Source organism: Mustelus asterias, chromosome 1 (genome assembly GCF_964213995.1).
Source record: "Mustelus asterias chromosome 1, sMusAst1.hap1.1, whole genome shotgun sequence".
NCBI lineage: Eukaryota > Metazoa > Chordata > Chondrichthyes > Carcharhiniformes > Triakidae > Mustelus > Mustelus asterias.
The window spans coordinates 54,507,624-54,531,610 of NC_135801.1; the positions used below are offsets into that span (position 1 = coordinate 54,507,624).

The following is a 23,987-nucleotide window of genomic DNA, read 5'->3' on the forward strand; positions in this document are numbered from 1 at the left end:
ATTTCCCACAGTTCAACGCCGGAAACATCTTCCGAAAATATTTGCATCTTATTGTCAGAGCCGTATACTGAATCGTACACCTTGCTGGGGGAAATCAGGGGGCTAACTTGGGGGAAATTGTCCAATGTGAAAAGCACCATTCCTGAGGCTGCACTCTGCTACCTGGTCACGGGCTTCTTGGAAGGGAAGCCTGGGGCAGTGTGGTGGGTGGGTGGGTGGGCATTCTTCGTGGATTGATGGTTCTACTCAAATCTGGGGGAAGGGGGAACTTTGAGAGGTGGGATGTTGACAAGGGGCTAAGGCGAATGGGAAGACATGTCAGTGATCTTTACCCCGTTGCAGCTGAGACCATTCAGCTGTAACTCGATCGATATGCCTGGAGTCTACCTAGTCAAGCAGTTACGCCCACGCAAGTGCTACTTATGTGTGTGAGTGCCACTGAATGCTGCTCAAAGCTTCCCCTTGATTCACTAACTGCCATGGTGTGCCTGCACCATTGGCCAACCAGAAAAAACATTATTCTCTTTGAGAGTTGACAATGGCACACTGCCTGAGGAGAGTGCTCCTAATCTTGACAAGTGTCTGCATAGATCAGTTTGAGGGCAAGGCCTTGAGTGAAGCTTGGGACAATTCCTGACCTGAGATGAGACAGAGTGATCCTTAAAAGATAGAAGTTAACCGTCAAGTGGAGCCTGTTGATCTCGCTGTCATCCTTCTCACTCATTGGTAGGAGTGAAGAAGAAGACACCAATGGAGATGTCTGGCTCACCAAAGGCAGGAGCAGAACTGTAAAGAGGAAGAGGTGGCAGGGCCTGCTCCACATACACAGGATAAACCCCAGAGAACCATCGCTTGGTGGTGCCTTGATAGACCCAGGGTCCACAGACAGCACCTAACATACCTACAGATGTCCAAGAACCACGATCACCCAAGACTATGCATGTCCAGGGAACTGGTTGGTTCCATCTGCCACCTGCTGCAGGATTTGGCGTCATGGGGACTTGGAGGGAATCCACTGCCAGTGTCGCGAAAAGTTACAGCGATGCTCAATGTTTACACCAGTGGCTCCTTCCAGGGCGCCACAGGTGACCCCTGTGGAATTTCACAAGCCTTCACACACAAGTGCATCATGGAGGTGAGGGTGCAGGGGCTTTGTGAGGGCGCACAACTTCGTCCATTTCAACTGGGATCAGGCAAGCCAGGATGCAAGAGCGATGGGCTTTGAGCAAATCTGTGGCTTTCCACAGGCGCAGGGTGTCATCCACTGCACTCACGTGGCACTCAGATCTTCGTGACATCAAGTAGTGAACTATGTGAATTGCAAGAGCCTCCACTAGCTGAATGTTCACCTGGTCTGCGACCACACCAAACACTTCCTTCAGATGTGTGCTGGATTCCCAGGAAGTGTGCACGACTCTTAATTCTGAGCAGTTCTCGGATCCCCAACATGTTTGAGGATCCACAGAGGCTTTAGGGTTGGCTCCTCAGGGATAAGGGCTCCCTTTGTGGAGGCCAGAGTGCAGCTGAGACAAGGTACAGTGAGGCTCATGCTGCAACTTGTACACTGATGGAGCAGACCATTGGATGCTGAGGGTGAGGTTCCGGTGCTTGGATCAGTCTGATGGAACCCTGCGATACAATCCACAGAGGGTGTCACGCATCGTGGTCACCTGCTGTGCCTTGCAATGGGGGGAGGAACTGCCAGAGGAGGAGATGGAGGAGCAACATGTTTCCTCCGATGAGGACAATGTCGATGGGGATGAGGCCAAGAATATCCTCGAGGGAGAGGATGTCAGCCAAGAGGCAACGGTAAACGAGGCAGGCATGCTTGGGGGACACACATTGCTGCTAGATTCATGGAGAGTGGTGAGGACATCCCATTACCTTCACATGGCACCTGTGAGCATTTCTCTCCATTCTGACTGATGGTAGTGCACACAGCGGGATATCCCGCTCCTGCCAAAGGGAATCCCCTACAGTGGCTTCATGGCTGGAATTATCTGTGCAGGGCAGATAATTCTGGCAATGGCCATTGCGTAAGATTCTGATCTTGTAATCAGCCCTTTGCTGTACACCAACATCTTCCAGAAACTCAATTGACATTGCCCAAACCCCATTTTGAATAGAACTTTTATAAATGGCATAAAGAGAAAACTTTCATCCTGTCTCCAGTGGTGATAGAATTACAAAATGTACCACTCAGCCCCACTACTGTCTTGTCACTTCCGGTGACCATCTTTACAAGATTTCCACAACCAGTGACCCTGAAATGAAGGTCAAAACAGCTAAAGGCCAATGGCCCGGAAAGGAAAGAGAGGGGTTAGGAGAGCAATAGTGTTGGGGGATGCGTCGGTTAGAGGCACGGACAGGTGATTCTGTGGGTGCGAACGGGACTCCAAGATGGTAGTCTGCCTACCTGGTGCTGGGGTAATGGATGTCACCGAGCAGATAGGAGGCATCTTAAAAGGGGAAGATAAAGAAACGGATGTCATTGTACACATTGGTGCAAATGACGTAGATAGGAAGAGCAGAGGGATCCTATGAGAGCAATTCAGGGAGTTGGGAAATAGACTAAAAAGTAGGGCCTCCAGGGTGGCCATCTCTGGGCTGCTCCCAATGCCTCGTGCCAGTGAGGCTAAGAATAGGGAGTTAGTACAATTGAATGCTTGGCTAAAGGACTGGTCCAGGAGGGAGGGCTTCATTTTCCGAGATCAATGGGAAGTTTTCAGGAGAGGATGGCACCTGTACAAGAAGGACGGGTCACAACTAAGTTGGAAGGGCATGAATATCCTGGCTGGGAGTTTTGCCAGTGCAGTTCGGGGGGTTTAAACTAGTATGGCAGGGAGGTGGAGATCAAAATATTAGGTCTACAAGTGTAGAGGCTGAGGACGAGCTTGGGGCTGGGACAAGGCTGGCAAAGAAGAAGAGCACTCTGGGGGAGGATGATCTCACTGGGCCTGGAGGTCTGGAGTGCTTATACTTCAATGCAAGGAGCGTAGCAGGTAAGACAGACGAACTTAGGGCCTTAATGCTCACGAGGAATTTGGATGTGGTTGAGGTGACAGAGACTTGGTTGAAAGAGGGACAGGACTGGCAGCTGAATATTCCGGGGTACAAGTGTTTTAGGCGAGACAGAGGAGGGGCCAAAAGAGGTGGGGGAGTAGCAGTATTAGTTGGAGAGCATATTACAACGGTGCAGAGGGAGGACAATTCAGAGGGGTCGTGTAACGAGTCACTCTGGGTGGAGCTTAGAAACAGGAAGGGCGCAGTCACTATGTTGGGGGTATACTACAGGCCCCCAACAGCCCGAGGGAAGTGGAAGAATGGATATGTCAGGAGATACTGGATAGGTGCAGGAAAAATAGGGTTGTTGTAGTGGGAGACTTCAATTTCCCTGGCATAGACTGGAAATCACTGAGAGCTGGGACTCAATGGGGAGGAATTTGTAAGCTGCGTACAGGAGGGTTCTTTGGAACAATATGTAGATAGCCCGACTAGAGAGGGGGCTATACTGGACCTAGTACTGGGGAATGAGCCCGGTCAGGTTATCAAAGTTTCGGTAGGGGAACATGTGGCAAATAGTGACCACAATTCTGTTAGCTTTAGGATAGTGATGGAAAAGGATGAGTGGTGTCCCAAGGGTAAGGTGTTGGATTGGGGGAAGGCTAACTTTAGTGGGATTAAGCAGAAATTGGGAGAGGCTGTTTGAGGGTAAATCCACATCTGGCATGTGGGAGTCTTTTAAGGAACAGTTGTTAGGGCTACAGGACAGGCATGTGCCTGTAAAAAAGAAGGATAGGAAGGGTAGGATTCGAGAACCGTGGATAACCAGGGAAATTGAGGGACTGGTCAAAAAGAAAAGAGGCGTTTGTTAGGTCCAGGCAGCTAAAAACAGAGGGAGCTCTGGAGGAGTACAAAGAAAGTAGGAAAGAACTCAAACAGGGAATTAGAAAGGCAAAAAGGGGTCACGAAATGTCCTTGGCAGACAGGATTAAGGAGAATCCCAAGGCATTTTATTCATACGTTAGGAACAAAAGGGTTGTCAGGGAAAAAATCGGACCTCTCAGGGACAAAAGTGGGGAATTATGCTTGGAGCCCAAAGATTAGGGGAGATCCTAAATGAATACTTTGCGTCGGTATTCACAAAGGAGAGGGATGTGTTGACTGGGAGTGTCTCGGAGGGGAGTGTTGAACCGTTGGAGAAAATTTCCATTACAAGGGAGGAAGTGTTAGGTTTGTTAGAGAATATAAAGACTGACAAATCCCCAGGGCCTGATGGAATCTATCCAAGGCTGCTCAGGGAGACGAGAGATGAAATCGCTGGGCATCTGACGCAAATCTTTGTCTCGTCACTGGACGCAGGTGAGGTCCCAGAGGATTGGAGGATAGCTAATGTGGTCCCGTTATTTAAGAAGGGTAGGAAGGATAACCCGGGTAATTATAGGCCGGTGAGCTTGACGTCCGTGGTGGGGAAGTTGTTGGAGAAGATTCTTAGAGATAGGATGATGCGCATTAAGAAAGGAATAAACTCATTAACGATAGTCAGCATGGTTTTGTGAGAGGGAGGTCATGCCTCACTAACGTGGTGGAGTTTTTTGAAGAAGTGACCAGAATGGTTGACGAGGGAAGGGCCGTGGATGTCGTCTATATGGACTTTAGTAAAGCGTTTGACAAAGTCCCTCATGGTAGGCTGGTGAAAAAGGTTGGATCTCATGGGATAAAGGGGGAGGTGGCTAGTTGGGTGGAGAACTGGCTTGATCACAGAAGACAGAGGGTGGTAGTGGAAGGGTCTTTTTCCGGCTGGAGGCCTGTGACTAGTGGTGTTCCGCAGGGCTCTGTATTGGGACCTCTGCTGTTTGTGATTTATATAAACGATCTGGAAGAAGGTGTAACTGGGGTGATCAGTAAGTTTGCGGACGACACAAAATTGGCAGGACTTGCAGATAGTGAGGAGCATTGTCAGAAGCTACAGAAGGATATAGATAGGCTGGAAATTTGGGCAAAGAAATGGCAGATGGAGTTCAATCCTGATGAATGCGAAGTGATGCATTTTGGTAGAAATAACGTAGGGAGGAGCTATACGATAAATGGCAGAACCATAAAGGGTGTAGATACGCAGAGGGACCTGGGTGTGCAAGTCCACAGATCCTTGAAGGTGACGTCACAGGTGGAGAAGGTGGTGAAGAAGGCATATGGCATGCTTGCCTTTATAGGACGGGGCATAGAGTATAAATGTTGGGGTCTGATGTTGCAGATGTATAGAACGTTGGTTCGGCCGCATTTGGAATACTGCGTCCAGTTCTGGTCGCCACACTACCAGAAGGACGTGGAGGCTTTGGAGAGAGTACAGAGGAGGTTTACCAGGATGTTGCCTGGTATGGAGGGGCTTAGTTATGAGGAGAGATTGGGTAAACTGGGGTTTTTCTCCCTGGAAAGACGGAGGATGAGGGGAGACTTAATAGAGGTGTATAAAATTATGAAAGGCATAGATAGGGTGAACGGTGGGAAGCTTTTCCCCAGGTCGGTGGTGACGTTCACGAGGGGTCATAGGTTCAAGGTGAAGAGGGGGAGGTTTAACACAGATATCAGAAGGACATATTTTACACAGAGGGTGGTGGGGGCCTGGAATGCGCTGCCAGGCAAGGTGGTGGAGGCGGACACACTGGGAACGTTTAAGACTTATCTAGATAGCCACATGAATGGAGTGGGAATGGAGGGATACAAAAGAATGGTCTAGTTTGGACCAGGGAGCGGCACGGGCTTGGAGGGCCGAAGGGCCTGTTCCTGTGCTGTTTTGTTCTTTGTTCTACCTCCTTTTCCCTTGTAATTTAACATTTGTTATTTCCTTCTAATCTTAACACCAAATAAACTTCTGCACTTTCATTGAAAGCAACAATATCCCCATTTAGAAACATAGAAACACAGAAAAACTACAGCACAAAACAGGCCCTTCGGCCTCACATGTTGTGCCGAAGATATCCCTACCTTTTAGGCCTACCTATAACCCTCCATCCTATTAAGTCCCATGTACTCATCCAGGAGTCTCTTAAAAGACCCTATTGAGTTTGCCTCCACCACCACTGACGGCAGCCGATTCCACTCGCCCACCACCCTCTGTGTGAAAAACTTCCCCCTAACATTTCCCCTGTACCTACCCCCCAGCACCTTAAACCTGTGTCCTCTCATAGCAGCCATTTCCACCCTGGGAAAAAGCCTCTGAGAGTCCACCCGATCTATGCCTCTCAACATCTTATATACCTCTATTAGGTCTCCTCTCATCCTACGTCTCTCCAAGGAGAAAAGACCGAGCTCCCTCAGCCTATCCTCATAAGGCATGCCACTCAATCCAGGCAACATCCTTGTAAATCTCCTCTGTACCCTTTCAATCTTTTCCACATCCTTCCTGTAATGAGGCGACCAGAACTGAGCACCGTACTCCAAGTGGGGTCTGACGAGGGTCTTATATAGCTGCATCATTATCCCCGGACTCCTATACTCAATCCCTCGATTGATAAAGGCCAGCACACCATACGCCTTCTTAACCACCTCCTCCACCTGAGGGGCCGATTTTAGAGTCCTATGGACCCGGACCCGAAGGTCCTTCTGATCCTCTACAGTACTAAGAGTCTTTCCCTTTATATTGTACTCCTTCATCCCATTTGACCTGCCAAAATGGACCACTACGCATTTATCTGGGTTGAAGTCCATCTGCCACTTCTCCGCCCAGTCTTGCATCCTATCTATGTCCCTCTGTAACTTCTGACATCCCTCCAGATTATCCACAGCCCCACCAACCTTCGTGTCGTCGGCAAACTTACCAACCCATCCCTCCACTTCCTCATCCTGGTCATTTATGGAAATGACAAACAGCAAGGGTCCCAGAACAGATCCCTGGGGCACACCACTGGTGACCGACCTCCATTTAGAAAAAGACCCATCTATACCCACTCTCTGCCTCCTTTGGGCAAGCCAGTTCAGGATCCACAGGGCAGCAGCCCCTTGGATCCCATGCCCTCTCACTTTTTCTAGAAGCCTCGCATGGGGGACTTTATCGAACGCCTTGCTAAAATCCATATAAACCACATCTACCGCTTTCCCTTCGTCAATGTGTTGAGAATGCATTTTTGAAGAACTCCACCAGGCTTGTAAGGCACGACCTGCCTTTGACAAAGCCATGCCTAGTATTCTTGAGCATACTAAACCTTTCTAAATGCTCATAAATCCTGTCCCTCAGGATCTTCTCCATCAGCTTACCAACCACTGAGGTTAGACTCACCGGTCGGTAATTTCCTGGGCTATCCCTATTCCCCTTCTTGAAAATTTGTTGAAGGCTTCAGCTGAGTCAGGATTTCCTATTGAATCACAGCCTAAGTTAACTGCTATGTATGAAGTAAAAAATGTCCCATCTTCATAGCACCTTTCATTGTATTCCGAATGCTCCAAAGCATTTCACAGCCAGTTAATTATTTTTGAAGTGCAGTCATTTGTTGAAGTGTGCAAAAGCAGCATCCAGTTTGCATGCGGTAGGATCCCACAGACAACAATGTGATGAATGATCAGTTAATGTGCTTTGTTGGTGATGTTTGAGGGATGAATCTTGGCTAGGGTACCAGGAGAACTTCCTCCTCTTCTAAAATTATCCTGGTTTCTTGTACATTTATCTGTACGGATAGATGACACTTTGTTCTAACATCTCATCTGAGTGCAGCCCTCTTTCGAAGCTAAGGTACCAGTCTAAGTTGTGTGTTCAAATCCTGGAATGGGTTTGAAGCCCTAACCATCCAACTCTGAGGTGAGCTAAGGCCCAGAAGAATGAAGTGATTATTTATCTTATATTTACCTCCGATTCCCTTGACTTTCAATTGTGACATTTGCTTTCCTTGATTCAGCGTGATAATTATGGATTTTTCCCTGTTCTTTCTCCCTGAAAATGATTGAGCTTTTATTGCAATAATGAAGGTAGCAATGCCACACTGACATTTATTTTGTAAAAGATAAATTACGTTCCTTTCCTTGATTATCATTCCAGCAGTTTCTTTTGCCCTCAGCACCCCTGATGAAAATAATTTCTTGCAAGGACTTTCCTGCATTAGTAATTCTCTTGTACTTAATTAATGTTTGGTATCAACACTCATTCTTATGATTAATGAACAGAATACCAAACCATCTTATTATTTAACATTCTGTTTGTTAATCACGAGTTGGCTTGGATAATTGCCAGCAGCATCACCTTCGATTCAGATGCTACAAGTTCCACTCCAGAATTTGGGCTGCAATCTAGATTAACGCTGCAGAGTGCAGAACAGAGAGAGTACAGATTTGTTGCTAGTGCTGTTTTTCAGATGAGATGCTGACTGTTCAGGTGGATGTAAAAGATTGCATCGCAGTTCTCCCTGATGTCAACATTTATCTGTCAACCAATATCATAAAGGAAATGACAGGATAGTCAATTATCTCATTGTCTTCTGTGAGAGTTTGCTTTCCACATGTTGTCTGCCAGATTTGCCTACATAACTATAGTGACTATACTTTAAAACGTAATTAATTTTGAGACATACCAAGGATATAAAAGGCAAAACATAAATTTAAGTTCTTATTTGAGAATCCCTTTTTTCCATAAAATATCCACACGGCGAAAAATGTCCAAAACACATATTAATCTAATCAACTAAGCTTGTGACTAACAGCTTGATAAAGATCTCTAACAATGAATCTGGGTGGCAGTTCAGCTTCTGGCAATTGAAAAATGAAATGAATTACTGTAGTGAATTTCTTTAAAACAAATCCTCAGGGTCATTTGTGTAGCTACAAGGATAAATTGTGTCAGAGATGGAACACGACATAATATTACAAAGTCAATTTGGTTGGACTAAAACAAGATGTCTGCTTAAAAAGGGCAACAAGGAAAGGAAATTATGGTGTAGAAAAAGAAAAAAATGAAAGACTTGACATTATATAAATCACTTTCATGATCACGGGATGTCTCAAAAAATGTTTTACAGCTAATTAAATACTTCAGGGCAGTGGGTGCCCTATTCCACGACTCCTAGTGCCCCCAGTTTTCATTCAGGCAAGATGAGAATGTGAGTTGCAAGCCTGCACCTTGCATTCCCCACCAGCCTGGCCCCATTGCTGATATAGGCATCCCCTCGTGCTGTGGAGTCAGGCCAACTTTTCAGGGGTTCATGGTCCTTCAGTGGTGTCTTTGACCATAGTCGGAATACGGGAACCTTTTTGTCTTCCCCATGCCAATCTGTGCCTCTCTATCCACCTCCACCCCTCATGACCTCTCATACCCTCCATACCAGGCTATGCCACTTCCATGGCCCATCATACCCTCCATGTTAAGGCTGCGCTCCTTTACCCACCCCATAGTTTGGCTGGCAGGGTATGACGGGGCATGGGTGGTGGGTACAGGGGCATGAGGTGGCATTAGTTAGCAGAGGAAGTGTATGAGGAGGTGAGGTGTGAGGAGTAGAGGGTTTTTTTTAACTTTATTGTAATAATTAGACTGGGACGAGATGCCAGAGCACTGAGATGGGCCTTTTAAACAAATCCGCTTTGGCACCCAGAACCCTCGTAACTGCCTCTGAACTCTTTCCATGGTGAGCCTGACCCCCCACTATTACACTCTTTTCTCCCCCCCCCCCACCCCCCCACCCCGAATGAAAATTCCATCCAAATGGGCAATTTTTCCTGAGGTTGGAGCACCAAAGCAGGAAATTTCCTGACTCCCGCTACCTGCCACTAGTATGCAAGTCCAGCTCCATGTCCAATTCTTAGCGAGGGGAACTTGACACTACACTCTGGCATCCAAAGTACTGATTCAGAAATAGCTCCAGTGTGTGTTACATTGTAATTATTTCCCACAGCTCAGACGAACCTGTTTGGTTTGATCCAGAACTTGCCAAACAGTGACAGATGCATTACAAAATATTTTCGAGAAACAGATTTGAAGATTCTTGACTGACTTGCTTCTTTCTTCCAACTCAATGAGGCAAAGCTGTTTTTCAGCGGCACTGTCAATGAGGCAGTGATTATAATCTTTAAATCATGAAATAAGTCCTCAAGGAGAATGCATCGTAAATCTATCACTTTTGATATTCATTTAAACATCCACTTATAAGAATAAAGTTGAATTCTTTTATATCCTCAGGGTATGTTAACTTGCTTTACAGCCACTGAATAACTTCGGAATTGCAGTCGCTGTTTATTATGAATTCGTTTTCAGGATATGGGAGTCACTAGCATGGTTGTATTTACTGCCTATCCCTAGCTGGTGAAAGTTAAGCCTCTTCAACCACTGCAGTCCTGGATAAAACAAAATTGTTTGTTCGGTCACTTCAAAGGGCAGCTAATAGTCAACCACGTCGTTGTGAATCCATAGAATCCCTACAGTGCAGAATGAGGCCATTCGGCCCATCGAGTCTGCACCAACTCTCCGATAGAGCATCCCACCCAAGCCCTATCCTCATAACCCCACTTATTTACCTCGCTAATTCCCCTAACCTACACATCTTGGGACACGAGGCCAATTTAACATGACCAATCCACCTAACCCACACATCTTTGGAGTGTGGGAGGAAACCGGAGCACCCGGAGGAAACCCACGCAGACACGGGGAGAATGTGCGAACTCCACACAGTCACCCAAGGCTGGAATTGAACCTGTGTCCCTGGCGCTGTGAGACAGCAGTGCTAATCACTGTGCCATGGTGCTGTGGGACTGGATTCATCTTTATCAACCAGCCCTAGTAAGAATGGCAGTTCTCTTTAACTGATTACTGAGCCAGTTGCATTTTTAGTAAAGTCTGAGGGTTACTTGTTTTGTTTTGTTTAAGAGAATTTGAATTCATTTAACTATCATGGTGTGATTTCACTCAGATTCTCCGGATTATTAGTTTAGACCTCTGGATTCCAGTCCAGTAAAATAATCAGTGTGTCCGGTTGTATTATAAAACATTGCAGCCTTTTTGCGCACAGCAAGACCTGCACGAGCAGCAATAAGATAAATCTGATTTAGTGGCGTGGGCTCATATATAAGAACTTATTTCTATTTGAGCAGGCATAAGGAGTCTCAGGATAATGTTTCTTGCAAAGGTAGCAACTAAAGCAATGCAGCAGTCCCTCCACTCCAGTGATCCCAACCTTTCCTATGTCACGGCACACTTCTATACCATACAAACATTTTGAGGCGTACCTCTGTCTTCTTCCCTTACTGGAAATTTTGTAACTTCTCCCTGCTCTCTCTCCTGTTTTATTTTAATCTCTCCTTGTCTCTCTCGCTTCTCCCAGGGTTTTTGCACCCTTTTTGAATTTTTTTTGTGCAGGTGCATGGGACCATTGTCTTCAGCTCCAAATCCCGTTGGTCATGTGCATGGGCTGACCAACATAAAAAATCTAAACCATGCACGTGCGGTTCTTTCCCAGCCTTGGAGATGCCAAACACAGAGCTGAAGACAAAGGTTAGTTTTAGTTTAATTATTTTCTCCCAAACCTTTCACAAAGTCTTCATGTATCCCTAAACCTAAAGTGTTTTTGATAGAACTTTTCAAATTACAGTACAAATATCTTAATGGGAACAGCCTAGTCATGAACAAAGTGTTCTTTTTAGAATCTCGTTGCTATTCAGTAAACATTCTCCAGGGAATGAATACTGGAATAATTGTTCTCTCTGAATTAATTGATCATGTGTCGATTATCCCTGTGAACAGAGTAAGTCATGTGGCTGTTCTGATATCTCAGATAGTTAAAGCAGTTATTGGCTGACTCATACAGGTTACAAATGTCTAGTTTTATCCCTCAACCTGTGCTCAGTTTGTTGTTTATAGAGGTGGGGTGAAATGCAAAATACTGATTACTGAACCACAGTGGTGGAAATCTGAAACAAAAAACAGAAAATGCTAGAAAAGTGCAGGCATGTCTTAATTTATGTTTGCAAGGGTTAAAACCCCAAACTTTAACTTCCAACGTTTTCTATATTTGTAGCAATAAGGGTTTTACAATTAGCCCCCTTGAGTTTAGGAGGGAAAATTATTCAAGGACTCTGTTATATTCAGTCCCCTACTAGAAATGTTCATACATGGAGGTAGTCTGAAGACAGGATCATGCCTGACTTTGTTGTTCTCTATGTTCAAATAGCTAGAGTACACTCGCCATCTGACCTCGGAGATTAGTTAGGTATTTCGGCATACTTGTCGTCCATAAAGCCAGGAGTCAAAGCTTTCCGAGAAATCAAGAGAGAAATTTGGCAAGAAAAGAAATATAAAAACCTAGTTGGCATGAATGTCCATTGAAATGAATAGATATTCGTTAACTGTCCTTAATTGAAATCTGAATTGATTGATGCCCGGTATTTTTTTAATAGTGAATGTATGTGTATTTATGGATTTGTACTCTACCTGAACTGAAAAAGGAGTGTTAATATAAACTTGTCACAATGACAGGAATCTGACTGACTGAAGCTACCTACAACTTCGCCAGCTAGCCACAGGCACGTTGAACTGTTTAAAGAAGACCTGTTTTTTTTTTAAAAAGGAAAATGCATTGATAACACAAAATGGCTGCCATGAGTCACCTGATGGATGATAATATAAAGGTGACTACTTCGCTGGAAAATATATCTGAATTGGACTGCAGATCTGTTGCATGTAATTTCACCTCTGGGGAGGGGGTGGGAGGGAGGGGTGGTGTCACTTCAAACAGGGACACCTTTGAAAGGAAAGCATTCAAGCTGCAAAATTCTGGACTTGATCAGATACTCATCAGACACTCAAAACTGCTATTGGAGGATGAAATAACCTATTTGGTCTATATTTTAAAATATGTCAGGAGTTTGATGGATGCATAGCCCATATAATGGCAGTACTTACTCTGCAACAATGAGTGCAAGACATGCTCATCGTCTTTCCTTCCGGGAATATACAGACAGGAATTTAAAACTGGTTGTGCCAAGCAGAATGAGAAAGAACCAGAAGGAGAGGAAAGAAACATGACTATCATCTAAAAATACTGCTGGAAACTAGCAGGAAAGATCTCTCGCTCTTTCTCTCTCTCTATCTTTAACAGCATACCAACCCAAACACCATCAACTCCAGAATTCTACAGGACGCCACCTGATTTTAAATGGCCACAACGTTCAACACTGTATGTCTCAAACACGAGCAAAAACATTGATTATATATTCTTTTAACTTTATATTGCTCTCTAACTTTCCTATTTCTGATATCTGTGTGTGTGTTGTTGTTGCATATTTATTTTTTCTTGGGTTTGGTAATGAATAAATGTACTCTTTCTGTGTCTCAAGGAAACCTGGTTTCACTGGCTCCTTATTAACAAATAAATATGTTTGGATTGGAAAGACATTTTCAGGGACTGAATAGAAGGGGAGACAGTTAAATCCTCCTCACCTGCTCTTCACAAAATCTACATGGTGGAAATGCACGTTTGTCAGCATTTGTAGAGAGATGAGGTGGATTAATGTTCCTGGTGTAGGCCCTATATTCAACTGAAAGATAATTTGGTCCCCTATGTCACTGGACAAGCTGAGGAAGAGGACAGAGGGACAAAGAAGCCGTCTCCAATACAGAGGCAGTTAATGGGTTTAATAATCTCTAAGAGTTTTTTCAGATATTCATCATTTAGAAGTGCATTTTATTAACTGCAGATGGCATTGACGTACACAGTCATTGTGCCAGTGATCTGCTATAAAGAGGAAAAACAAGTTGTTCTTTTGCAATACTTGTGATAGGATACCGTTTCTCTGAGGGTTCAAGTATTGTGCCCTTTTATCACACACATGTCACTTTGTGACAGTGCTTTCTCTTTCCAAAGCCTTTGCCAAAGTTGCCTCAATCAAGGGGCAAAAAGGTAAAGCAACAAGTGGGATAGTCTTTGACAAGCTTGAAAATTTTCACAAAGGGCATCTCAGCTCTCCGAGCAAGGGAGCCTGATTCGAGCTTTGTTGAAGCCACAAAGGTGGCACCATGTGGTAGCAGCAGGAAAATAAAAACTTGTTAGTTATAAAAGAGGATGGTGAAAATGCCACTGCCTTAATGTATCAGAAAATGTAAATGAATCGTACATTAATTCAAGTTTGGCTCCATTGTTGCCTCCTGTTTTTCAAATGGACATCAGCCTCGAGGAGAATGGTGCAGTCAGAATAGAAGACAAGCAAAGGGTGTTAATGAGATGGAGGAATTTTGATGTGGGAATGGTTTGTGTTTGGGTTGGGGGAGGGCTTGTTGGGGCAGTGGGTTCAGCATTGGTGTGTCATGAGGCTTCTCGCATTTGGGTTATCTGAACTGTCCCTGAATGAATTAGTTAAGGGCTTCTCCTGCAACCTGGTGAACAGCCTGGACCCCTCGGCCGCCTCCTCCTCTGAGGAAGCAGAAAGCTTCTTGCCATTCTCCGCCTGCATGTCCAGCCCTTTCTGGTGCATTGTGTTGTACAAGTCTCTGCAGCCCGCACTATTCTGAACATCCTTCCTGATAGATGTGATAGGTGCCCCCTGATCTGTCCAGACATCTGAATCACAGCACCCATATGTTCAAATGGCACCAGGTGGCATCTCCTCTGCATCAGTGTAGGATTCCGCACGGTGTCATTGGCCACCTATTTACAGGGTAGCCCTCACCTCGAACCACCCATTGACTCTTGTTTGGAGGTGTGAAAATCTGTGGGAGACATGACTGGAGCTGAATGAAGACATCATCGCAGCGTCAAGGCTATCTTGCAGGGATTTGCATGCAAACCTTCCAGTTGTTGTTGGTGGAGTGGAATTCCTTCTCATTACAGATTTCTGGTTGATCTGTGCCCTTTACTGACACACGTGTGCAGTTGATGACTCTCTTCAACTCTGAGAATCAAACACCTGCAGCAGATGTGAGAGTTCTGTTGTTCCCACTGACTTCATCAGTGTCAAAGTGGAAGCAGTGCCAGCTCTGGCACACATGGTTTTGTAACCCTGTAAGAAATTGGGGCCTTGAATAAAGTGGTATTTTCTGTCCAGTAAAGAGCTTTTAACAGATTTACTAAACAGGATTGATTCATTCTCCGGACAGAGGATTTCTAAACATTTGGAGCTCTGAACAATCTCTATTCAGGCTGGCCATGTTGACATTCCTAAGCTGGTGGGATGGCAACTTGTCTATGCAAGAATTTTAAAAGGACAAGGATGTGGTCCTTAACATGATGAGCTGACCTCGAGCAGGGTGACAGTTTGGATACCTACCCTGTGTCCATTGGTCAGAATAGTTTGATTAGATGATTGACACTGAGTAAGCTATCAGCCCCCAGAAACACTGCTTAAGCACAGGGGCAGGGGTCATATACTGGTGAGGTCCTGGTGAGGTGGCAGTGCCCATTAGCAGCAGCTTTCATTCAGACAGTTGAGGAGGAGGAAGATTGGGGGAAGTGTTCCCTAACTCTTTGACTAGAGAGCAGAATTCTGTTATCTCTGTAAATACTGAGATGAACATATTCTGTGCCAACTATCTGTCCATCTACTGGGATCATTAAATCACTCTCAACTGTGATGAGTCATATACTACTTCTGTCTAACTTGTTAATGCATCATATCTAAGCTGTTGCTTCTTAATACACTATCATAAAATTGCTTATGAATAGTCCACTGCCTACCTTGGGTATGTGTGGCCCTCCCCCAATCTCCCAAAATCTTACAAACTGGGAGATACACTTGTGCAGCAAAATGGTGACATCTGCAGGATTTCACAGCAGATCCCTGGAAAGAGCCAGCGCTGAAAAATTTGGAGCTATGTGACCTTGCCGACCATTGGCACAGCATATCCATATCCACCCTGGCCCTCTTGGAAGGAGGTCTTTTCCCAGGAGGCTGCAAATGTCAGCAACAATGTGGCGCGAGAGTCTTAAGTCTCTTGAAACTCTTGCTCCATCATGTCAAGTAAGTTGATCCATGTACCGATGATAGGATATGGAGCTATGTGTCCCTTCCCTCTATCCAGCAGAGCAACATGTGGCGGAGGAGAGGGCAGCTGCTGCTGCTAGTGTTCTCCGTGCTGCTTCTCTTCCTCATCCGAAGAGTAAGGCAGAGCTGCACACTCTGTTTCCAAGCTGCAGTGAAGGTGGACAGCAAGAGAATGCACATCAAGGCGAGTAAGACTAGTATTGCAGAGAAATCACCTGTAAAAGCAGTGAAAGCACAATCCCAGAACAAGTCGTGTGAGCAGAAGCCTTTCACCGAGGTAAACAACAGCTGTGCTGTTCCACTATTTAAAGACTTTCCGGCTTGTTAATTTCGCACAGACGCCTTTCCCACTCTCCTTGCTTACTTTTTGTTTTTAGTAGCAATTTTCAGTGATTTTAAACAAGTTCCAGTAAAATGCTTATTTTTGGTGATATTTTTAGCTGTATTCATAAAGATGTACCAGATTACCCACTATTAAATATATCAAGGAATGCTTTTTAATGAAAATAAAATAAACGAAACAGCTAGAATTTTTTTTATTTGTTTATGGGATGTGCGCTGCCAAGCATTTATTGCCCATCCCTAATTACCCTTTAACTGAGTGGCTTGCTCAGCCACTTCAAAGAATCAGTTAAGAGTCAACCACATTGCTGTGGATCTGGAGTCACATGCAGGCCAGCACAGGTAAGGAGTGCAGATTTCCTTCTCTAAAAGGGTTTAGTGAACCAGATGGGGTTTTCCAACAATGGTTTCATGATCATCATTAGACTTTTAATTGAATTCAAATTTCAGCATCTGCCATTGGTGGGATTTGAACCTCAGTTTCTGGATTACTAGTCCAGTGACAATACTACTGTGCCACTGCCTTCGTATCTATGACCCTGCCCATGGAAGATTTGTGCCTTCCAAATAAATGTTAGCAGAAACTTGAAGCCTAACCTAGCTCAGCACAGTTTGGTCACAATTTCTCAATCATGCAGAAGGTGAAAACTCTACTCCGTGAACTTTGCAAAGAACTCTGTGTGAAAAGCTTTGAGGCAGCAAGTTATTCCTGTTTTCCTAAAAACTGATGCATAACCGTGTTTAGAAAATCTACATGCAGTGAAAATTTTGGCATAAACAAGCATGCTGCTGATGTGTAGACTGAGGTATTACAGAGCACCTATATATTGACATGTACAATTACAGAGATTTCAGTCATTCTCTGTTCAGATTTATGCAAAGAAACAGAGATGAATGATGGCAAATTGAGAAAAGAACACCTTGCATTGTCGGTGTGTGCTATGTTCTCACCATTTCCTATTTCTGTAACCTCCTCCAGCCCTTTAAGATCCAATTCTGATCTTTTGAAAATCCTTGATTTGCTTCACTCCAACTTTGGGTGGTTGTGCTTTCACCTGCCTTGGCTCAGGAAACTCTCTTTCTGAATTCTCTTTCTGAAAGGAAGAATTCTCTCCTTCAAACCTCTGCACTGCTCTCTCCTCCTTTAACCAAACTTTTGGTCACCTGTACTGATGTGTGACTCTATGTCAAATGTTTTCCTACATTAGAAACACAATTTGTTGTTTGAAGCAAATGGAAACCACGTAATCGGAAGAAACAAACGCCCTCAGGAGGATGATGTGTACAATTTTTAGAAAGAGTTTGGGTCTTTCAAGTCAGGATGAGACAGTAATCGATGGTGGAGTTTGTTATGACAGATAATGCTGCTTGCTATAATGGGACTCTTACCCTTTCATATTTAGGGTACAATTTTTATCAATTATATTTTTAAAAGTTGGACTGTATTCACCTTTTGAATGATGGTTGTACAATTAACATGCTATCTTGTATTCACAGATGGTATAAGTAAATTAGGCAAACAAAAGTTGTGAATCAGATCAGCTTTAATTTTTGTTGTTTTTCACTTTATGGAAATTCCCATTTAATCTCAATTTACATGGTTGGGCTGAGTAGATTCTGCCGAATATTTTCTTGCAAATTGTTCGCATAATACCGATTAGATTTTGACATTGCTGTCAGTATTTTGTACTATGATTTGTATCTTAATGAAAACGTACACGTTTTTTATAGGATCAGGAGATCCAGATAGTAATTTGCGGCATTATTTTGAAATAGTCTATTTTTAATGCAGTTTAGTTTTTCAGAAATGTATTCCGATACTATTTTCCTACTTTTGCTATGGTAGTCAGCAGTACTTGGGCAATATTGTGTGCTGTATTGCTGCTTTCATGGAGTTATTTTCCTTTTAGCTGATAATCCTAACAGTGTCGTAGATAATACTCCAAGTGGAAGCATGGAATCCATTTCTTCCCACTCTTCGATAACTACAACATCTTCCAACTCCAACAGCCCCCCAGAACAAGCCAGGAATCGTGTCCATCCTGGCAATATAGATACCACTGATTGTCCATCTTCACCGTAAGTTTGATTCTTAATTTATCAAATGAGAACTTGTTGAAATTCTTTTCATGACTGAAACGGTGCCTTTTGTACCTTTTTTTTCTCCGATCCTAATCAACTGTTAACTTTGCAGATTTCTGTTGTGCCAGATCTGGCCCGTTGGGTCGGAGTTCTAAAAAAGAGTCACATGGATTTGAAACGTTAACTCTATTTCACTCTCTGCTGATGCTGCCAGAACTGCTGAGCTTTTGCCACACATGCTGTTTTTATTTCAGACCTCCAGCTGTATTTAGTTTTAAACTAGTTAAGATATTCTTTATCCCACCTGACTTTTACCTTCTATGGGGGAGATTTTGTTCCTTGCATTATTCTAATAACTAAAATAGTTACCAGAACCAATACAGGTCTCCTTTTGTAATATCAATTCTTCTTTGATTGAAATTATAGGATTTTTTTTTTTGCTGAAGTGAACTCAAAACAGGGCCATAGTAAAGAACATTCTGTTAAGATTTAATATACTGAATTGTGTTGGATTTGTAAAATTTGTGTTTTCACCTAGAACTCGGCTCTTGCTGCAGGTACTGAAAGATTATGTCTTTATATAGTGAGTGGGTGGAATTGACATGGTGCAAAGCTCTGAGGTCTAATGTACAGTGATAGCCCAACACATTGGTTAAGCCTTTGTGGTGTGCAATGTTTGAGGTGAGCCATCTCATGCTTGTGGTGCATAGAATTGGAAGATTTTTCTCCCTTCTCTTTTTTTCTGCCTGCCCCCAACAATGGGTAGATTAAGGAAGGTTTAGAAGGAGAATAGATGGTGTTACTGTTCTTACATATATCTTGTGGGCTGTTTGCTGAATGACAAAAGCAATCCAGGTCACTTCCTTATCTATTGAGTTAGGGCCATGATGTGGAGGTGCCGGTGTTGGACTGGGGTGGACAAGATAGAACATAGAACATTACAGCGCAGAACAGGCCCTTCGGCCCACGATGTTGCACCGACCAGTTAAAAAAAAAACTGTGACCCTCCAACCTAAACCAATTTCTTTTCGTCCATGAACCTATCTACGGATCTCTTAAACGCCCCCAAACTAGGCGCATTTACTACTGATGCTGGCAGGGCATTCCAATCCCTCACCACCCTCTGGGTAAAGAACCTACCCCTGACATCGGTTCTATAACTACCCCCCCTCAATTTAAAGCCATGCCCCCTCGTGCTGGATTTCTCCATCAGAGGAAAAAGGCTATCACTATCCACCCTATCTAAACCTCTAATCATCTTATATGTTTCAATAAGATCCCCTCTTAGCCGCCGCCTTTCCAGCGAAAACAATCCCAAATCCCTCAGCCTCTCCTCATAGGATCTCCCCTCCATACCAGGCAACATCCTGGTAAACCTCCTCTGCACCCTCTCCAAAGCCTCCACATCCTTCCTGTAATGTGGGGACCAGAACTGCACACAGTACTCCAAGTGCGGCCGCACCAGAGTTGTGTACAGTTGCAACATAACGCTACGACTCCTAAATTCAATCCCCCTACCAATAAACGCCAAGACACCATATGCCTTCTTAACAACCTTATCTACTTGATTCCCAACTTTCAGGGATCTATGCACACATACACCTAGATCCCTCTGCTCCTCCACACTATTCAAAGTCCTCCCGTTAGCCCTATACTCAACACATCTGTTATTCCTACCAAAGTGAATTACCTCACACTTCTCCGCATTAAACTCCATCCGCCACCTCTCGGCCCAACTTTGCAACCTGTCTAAGTCTTCCTGCAAACTACGACACCCTTCCTCACTGTCTACCACACCACCGACTTTGGTGTCATCAGCAAATTTGCTAATCCACCCAACTATACCCTCATCCAGATCATTAATAAATATTACAAACAGCAGTGGCCCCAAAACAGATCCCTGAGGTACACCACTTGTAACCGCACTCCATGATGAATATTTACTATCAACCACCACCCTCTGTTTCCTATCCGCTAGCCAATTCCTGATCCAATTTCCTAGATCACCCCCAATCCCATACATCTGCATTTTCTGCAGAAGCCTACCATGGTGAACCTTATCAAACGCCTTACTAAAATCCATATATACCACGTCCACTGCCTTGCCCCCATCCACCTCCTTGGTCACTTTCTCAAAAAACTCAATAAGGTTAGTAAGGCACGACCTACCTGCCACAAAACCATGCTGACTATCACCTATCAATTCATTACTCTCCAAATAACTATAAATCCTATCCCTTATAATTTTTTCCAACATCTTGCCGACAACAGAAGTGAGACTCACCGGTCTATAATTCCCGGGGAAGTCTCTGTTCCCCTTCTTAAACAATGGGACAACATTCGCTAACCTCCAATCTTCTGGTACTATACCAGAGGCCAACGACGACCTGAAGATCAGAGCCAGAGGCTCTGCAATCACTTCTCTTGCCTCCCAGAGAATCCTTGGATAAATCCCATCCGGACCAGGGGATTTATCTATTTTCAGACCCTCCAGAATATCCTGCATACTCCTTATCAACTGTAATACTGTCTATTCTACTCCCTTGCAACCCAGTGTCCTCCTCAGCTATATTCATGTCCCCTTGCGTGAACACCGAAGAGAAATATTGGTTCAATGCTTCACCAATCTCCTCCGGTTCCACACATAACTTCCCTCTGCCATCTATAACTGGCCCTAAACTTGCCCTAACCAAGATGAGAGACACCAAGTTATAGTCCAACAGGTTTGTTTGAAATCATAAACTTTCAGAGCGCTGCTCGGAGAAGTGAGTTAGGGAATTGTGAAAAGTGTATAAAAAGTTTACTGAAGATGGAAAAAGCAGAGAGTCTGAAAGATTTTTTGGTATAGAGATACTGTCATAACTGCTTTGATTTTTCACAGGGGAAGATCTTGAGGAAAACTTATCTCTATGGCAATTAAAAATGGACAATGTTAGAAATACTCGATGGGTCAGGCAGAATCTGAGGAGAGTTAGTGTTTCAGGTCAATAACCTTTCATCAGAACTGAACAAAATTTTATCAAGCTTTATAAAGTTCTAGTTAGACCATAATTAAGAGTATGGCATCCATTTCTGGTCACTACACTTTAAGAAGGATGTGAAGGTCCCTGAGAGAGGGCAAAGGAGATTATCAGAATGGTTCCAGAGAAGAGGAGTTTTGGCTATAAGGTTAGATTGGGGTTGTTCTTGATTGACGAAGAATATAATGGGTATGGATAAGGTAAACAAAACTATTCCCATTTGCTGATGGTACAAGGATTATGGGACACGATTTAAGGTTTTGGGCAAGAGGTAAATGGGAGGAAGACGTTTTTTTTACACAGCAAGTGGTAATGACCTGGAACGCGCACAAACGATGAATGATTCCAAAAGGAAATTGAATGGGCACTTGAATGAAATGAACATGCAAGGCTAGAGAGAGAGAGCAGGTGAATGAGAGACTGACTGGATTGTATCATGGAGAGACAGTATTGACTTAATGGGTCATATGATCTGCTTCTGTGCATAAAGGACTCCATGATACTAAACTAGAAATGTAATAGATTTTGAGCGCATGAAAGAGAAGAGGGTGGTAGGAAGAACAAAAGGGATGATCTGTGATAGGCCGGAGGATGGGAGAGATTAAATGACAGAACATTTCATAATGCAAAAGCCAAAGATGCAGAAAGTCCTCGTTTAACGTGACCCTGCTGAAGGCTGTTTCAGCTTTACATTGGTGAGTTAATAGGTTCCGTGATCTCGTTGAGAGTCGTGAGATTTATTTTAGCACTTTCCCCACGTAATTTGATTGGTGCCATTTTGGAGTGGCCCCTCTCCTTGTGTTTTGATCTGCCTCACTCCCCAGCCTCCAAGTTGTGGCCTAACTGACCCCCTCCCCTCTCGCTGAATCTCTTGCTCCCCAATGTGCCCTCTTGCTGCTTTCCTCTCCTGGACCTGTGTTCAAGACCCATATCTGACCTGAATCTGTAGGTTGTGGAAGAGTGAGTATTGATGGTGCAGCAGTGACTGTCGAAGCTGCTCCTACCTTGATACTCTCCTCTGGGTGACTCATAGTGAGGGTGCAGGAGAGGGAAGCAGTGAGCAAGAGCATTAAAAAAAAGTATGGAGTACCTTGAGAAAAAAAGCACTGGAGCCTATTTGGTGACCTGCAGATGGTGTAAGAAGTGAGCATAAATCTCCCAGAGAATATGTAGTCTAAACTGGATGACCCACCAACACCTGGGCCTGAATTTGTAGGATGGTGGAGGCTCGGCTCTGGAACAGATCCCCACTGACTTCAACAGCTCCGCAACCATGTTACCCTCTGAGCGTTAACTGGCATACAGCGGGACTTCTGCCCCTCTTTAAGAGGAAGTCCTGCCTTGGAGAGCTGCAGGCCAGTCAGATTGGCTAGCAGCTCTCCAGCCCCTCCAGGAACAGCACTGCAGTGGCCAAAAGGGGCACTGCATGTCACTTCCTGAGCCCAGGTCCAGGAAACCAGAGAGAAGGTGTTGGAGTCCAGGCATGGTGGGTTGTGAGGGGGCACGATCGGGGTCTTGGGGGATAGTCCTGGGGGGAGAAGGGAGGTTCGGATGTCAACGGGCCTTAAGGGGAGGATGTCCCCAGTCAGAAAGAGCCCCTGCCTGCGGGGAGTGTAAAATTCTAGCCATTAAGTGATTAAGGTTGCTACAGCACGATTAAAATCACCCAAAGTCTCTAGAAATGATGGGATTCAGCTGAAGCTTATAAACAGAGGGAACATGATCCTTGAGGGGCTTGCAGATCTCTTTACAGCACAGAGGGGAAAAAGGACAGTGTCTCAGGACTTAAGGAAGAGAAGTCTGACTGTTCAAAAGCATCACCTTAGCTAACTATTGTGCAAGAGTTAAAGGTTGTAAAGACAAAACACTGCTGTACACAAAAATTAAATTAAAGCAATGGTGAACTTGGCTGGCAAATATTTTCTAAGCTTTCTGTCACTTACCACCCATTTTTAAATTGTCAACCTGTAAATGTGATTTGAAAGCCCAGTTGTTGCTGGTGGAAGGTGTGACTCTGCCACTGTAAGAAATGCGACATCTGAGTAGTAAGAGGCAGGTTCTCAATGATTTCAACATCTTCTCTTCCCCCTAATTTGATTTGATTTGAATTGATTTATTGTCACATGTATTGGGTGGGATACAGGGAAAAATATTATTTCTTACATGCAATACGGACAAAGCATACTGTTCATAGAGTACATAGGGGAGAGGGAAAGGAGAGCATGAAGAGAGTATGTCCAGGGTGTGTGGGGTCCTTGACTATTCTGGCTACTTTCCCGAGGCAGTGGGAAGTGTAGATGGAGTCAATGGATGGGTGGCTGGTTTGTGTGATGGACTGGGCCACGTTCACAATCCGTTGTAAAATCCTGCAAATTCACTGGCAGGATAGGCGTACCAATGTGAGCGTCCCCTCCCAGGCCAGTCTCCCCAGTATCGAGGCAATGGTCACTCGACCAGTTGCGATGTGTGGGCCACATTGTCTGTATGCCAGACACAAGGCTCCCGAAACAGTGCTCTACTCTGAGCTCTGCAATGGCAAGTGATCACTAGGAGGGCAGAGGAAAAGCTACAAGGAAACTCTAAAAACCTCCCTAAATA

The 23,987-nt window shown here is 44.4% G+C and overlaps 1 protein-coding gene across 3 annotated transcripts in view; it reads left to right on the top strand.

The window, feature by feature from the left end:
• arhgap10 (Rho GTPase activating protein 10) overlaps positions 1–23,987 on the top strand; it is a 199,598-nt gene that overhangs the window by 168,494 nt on the left and 7,117 nt on the right. Inside the window, exons 20-21 of one of the 3 annotated variants that reach the window (XR_013497750.1) lie at positions 11,295–11,464; positions 12,446–13,305. Coding sequence is in view for 2 of the 3 variants with exons in the window: in XM_078212380.1 (XP_078068506.1) it covers positions 18,198–18,366 (169 nt within the window). In the remaining variant the exon portion in view is untranslated. Of the gene's footprint in view, positions 1–11,294; positions 11,465–12,445; positions 13,308–18,197; positions 18,367–23,987 lie in introns of those variants that run through there. The other 2 variants (XM_078212380.1, XM_078212393.1) reach the window with 2 other exon arrangements.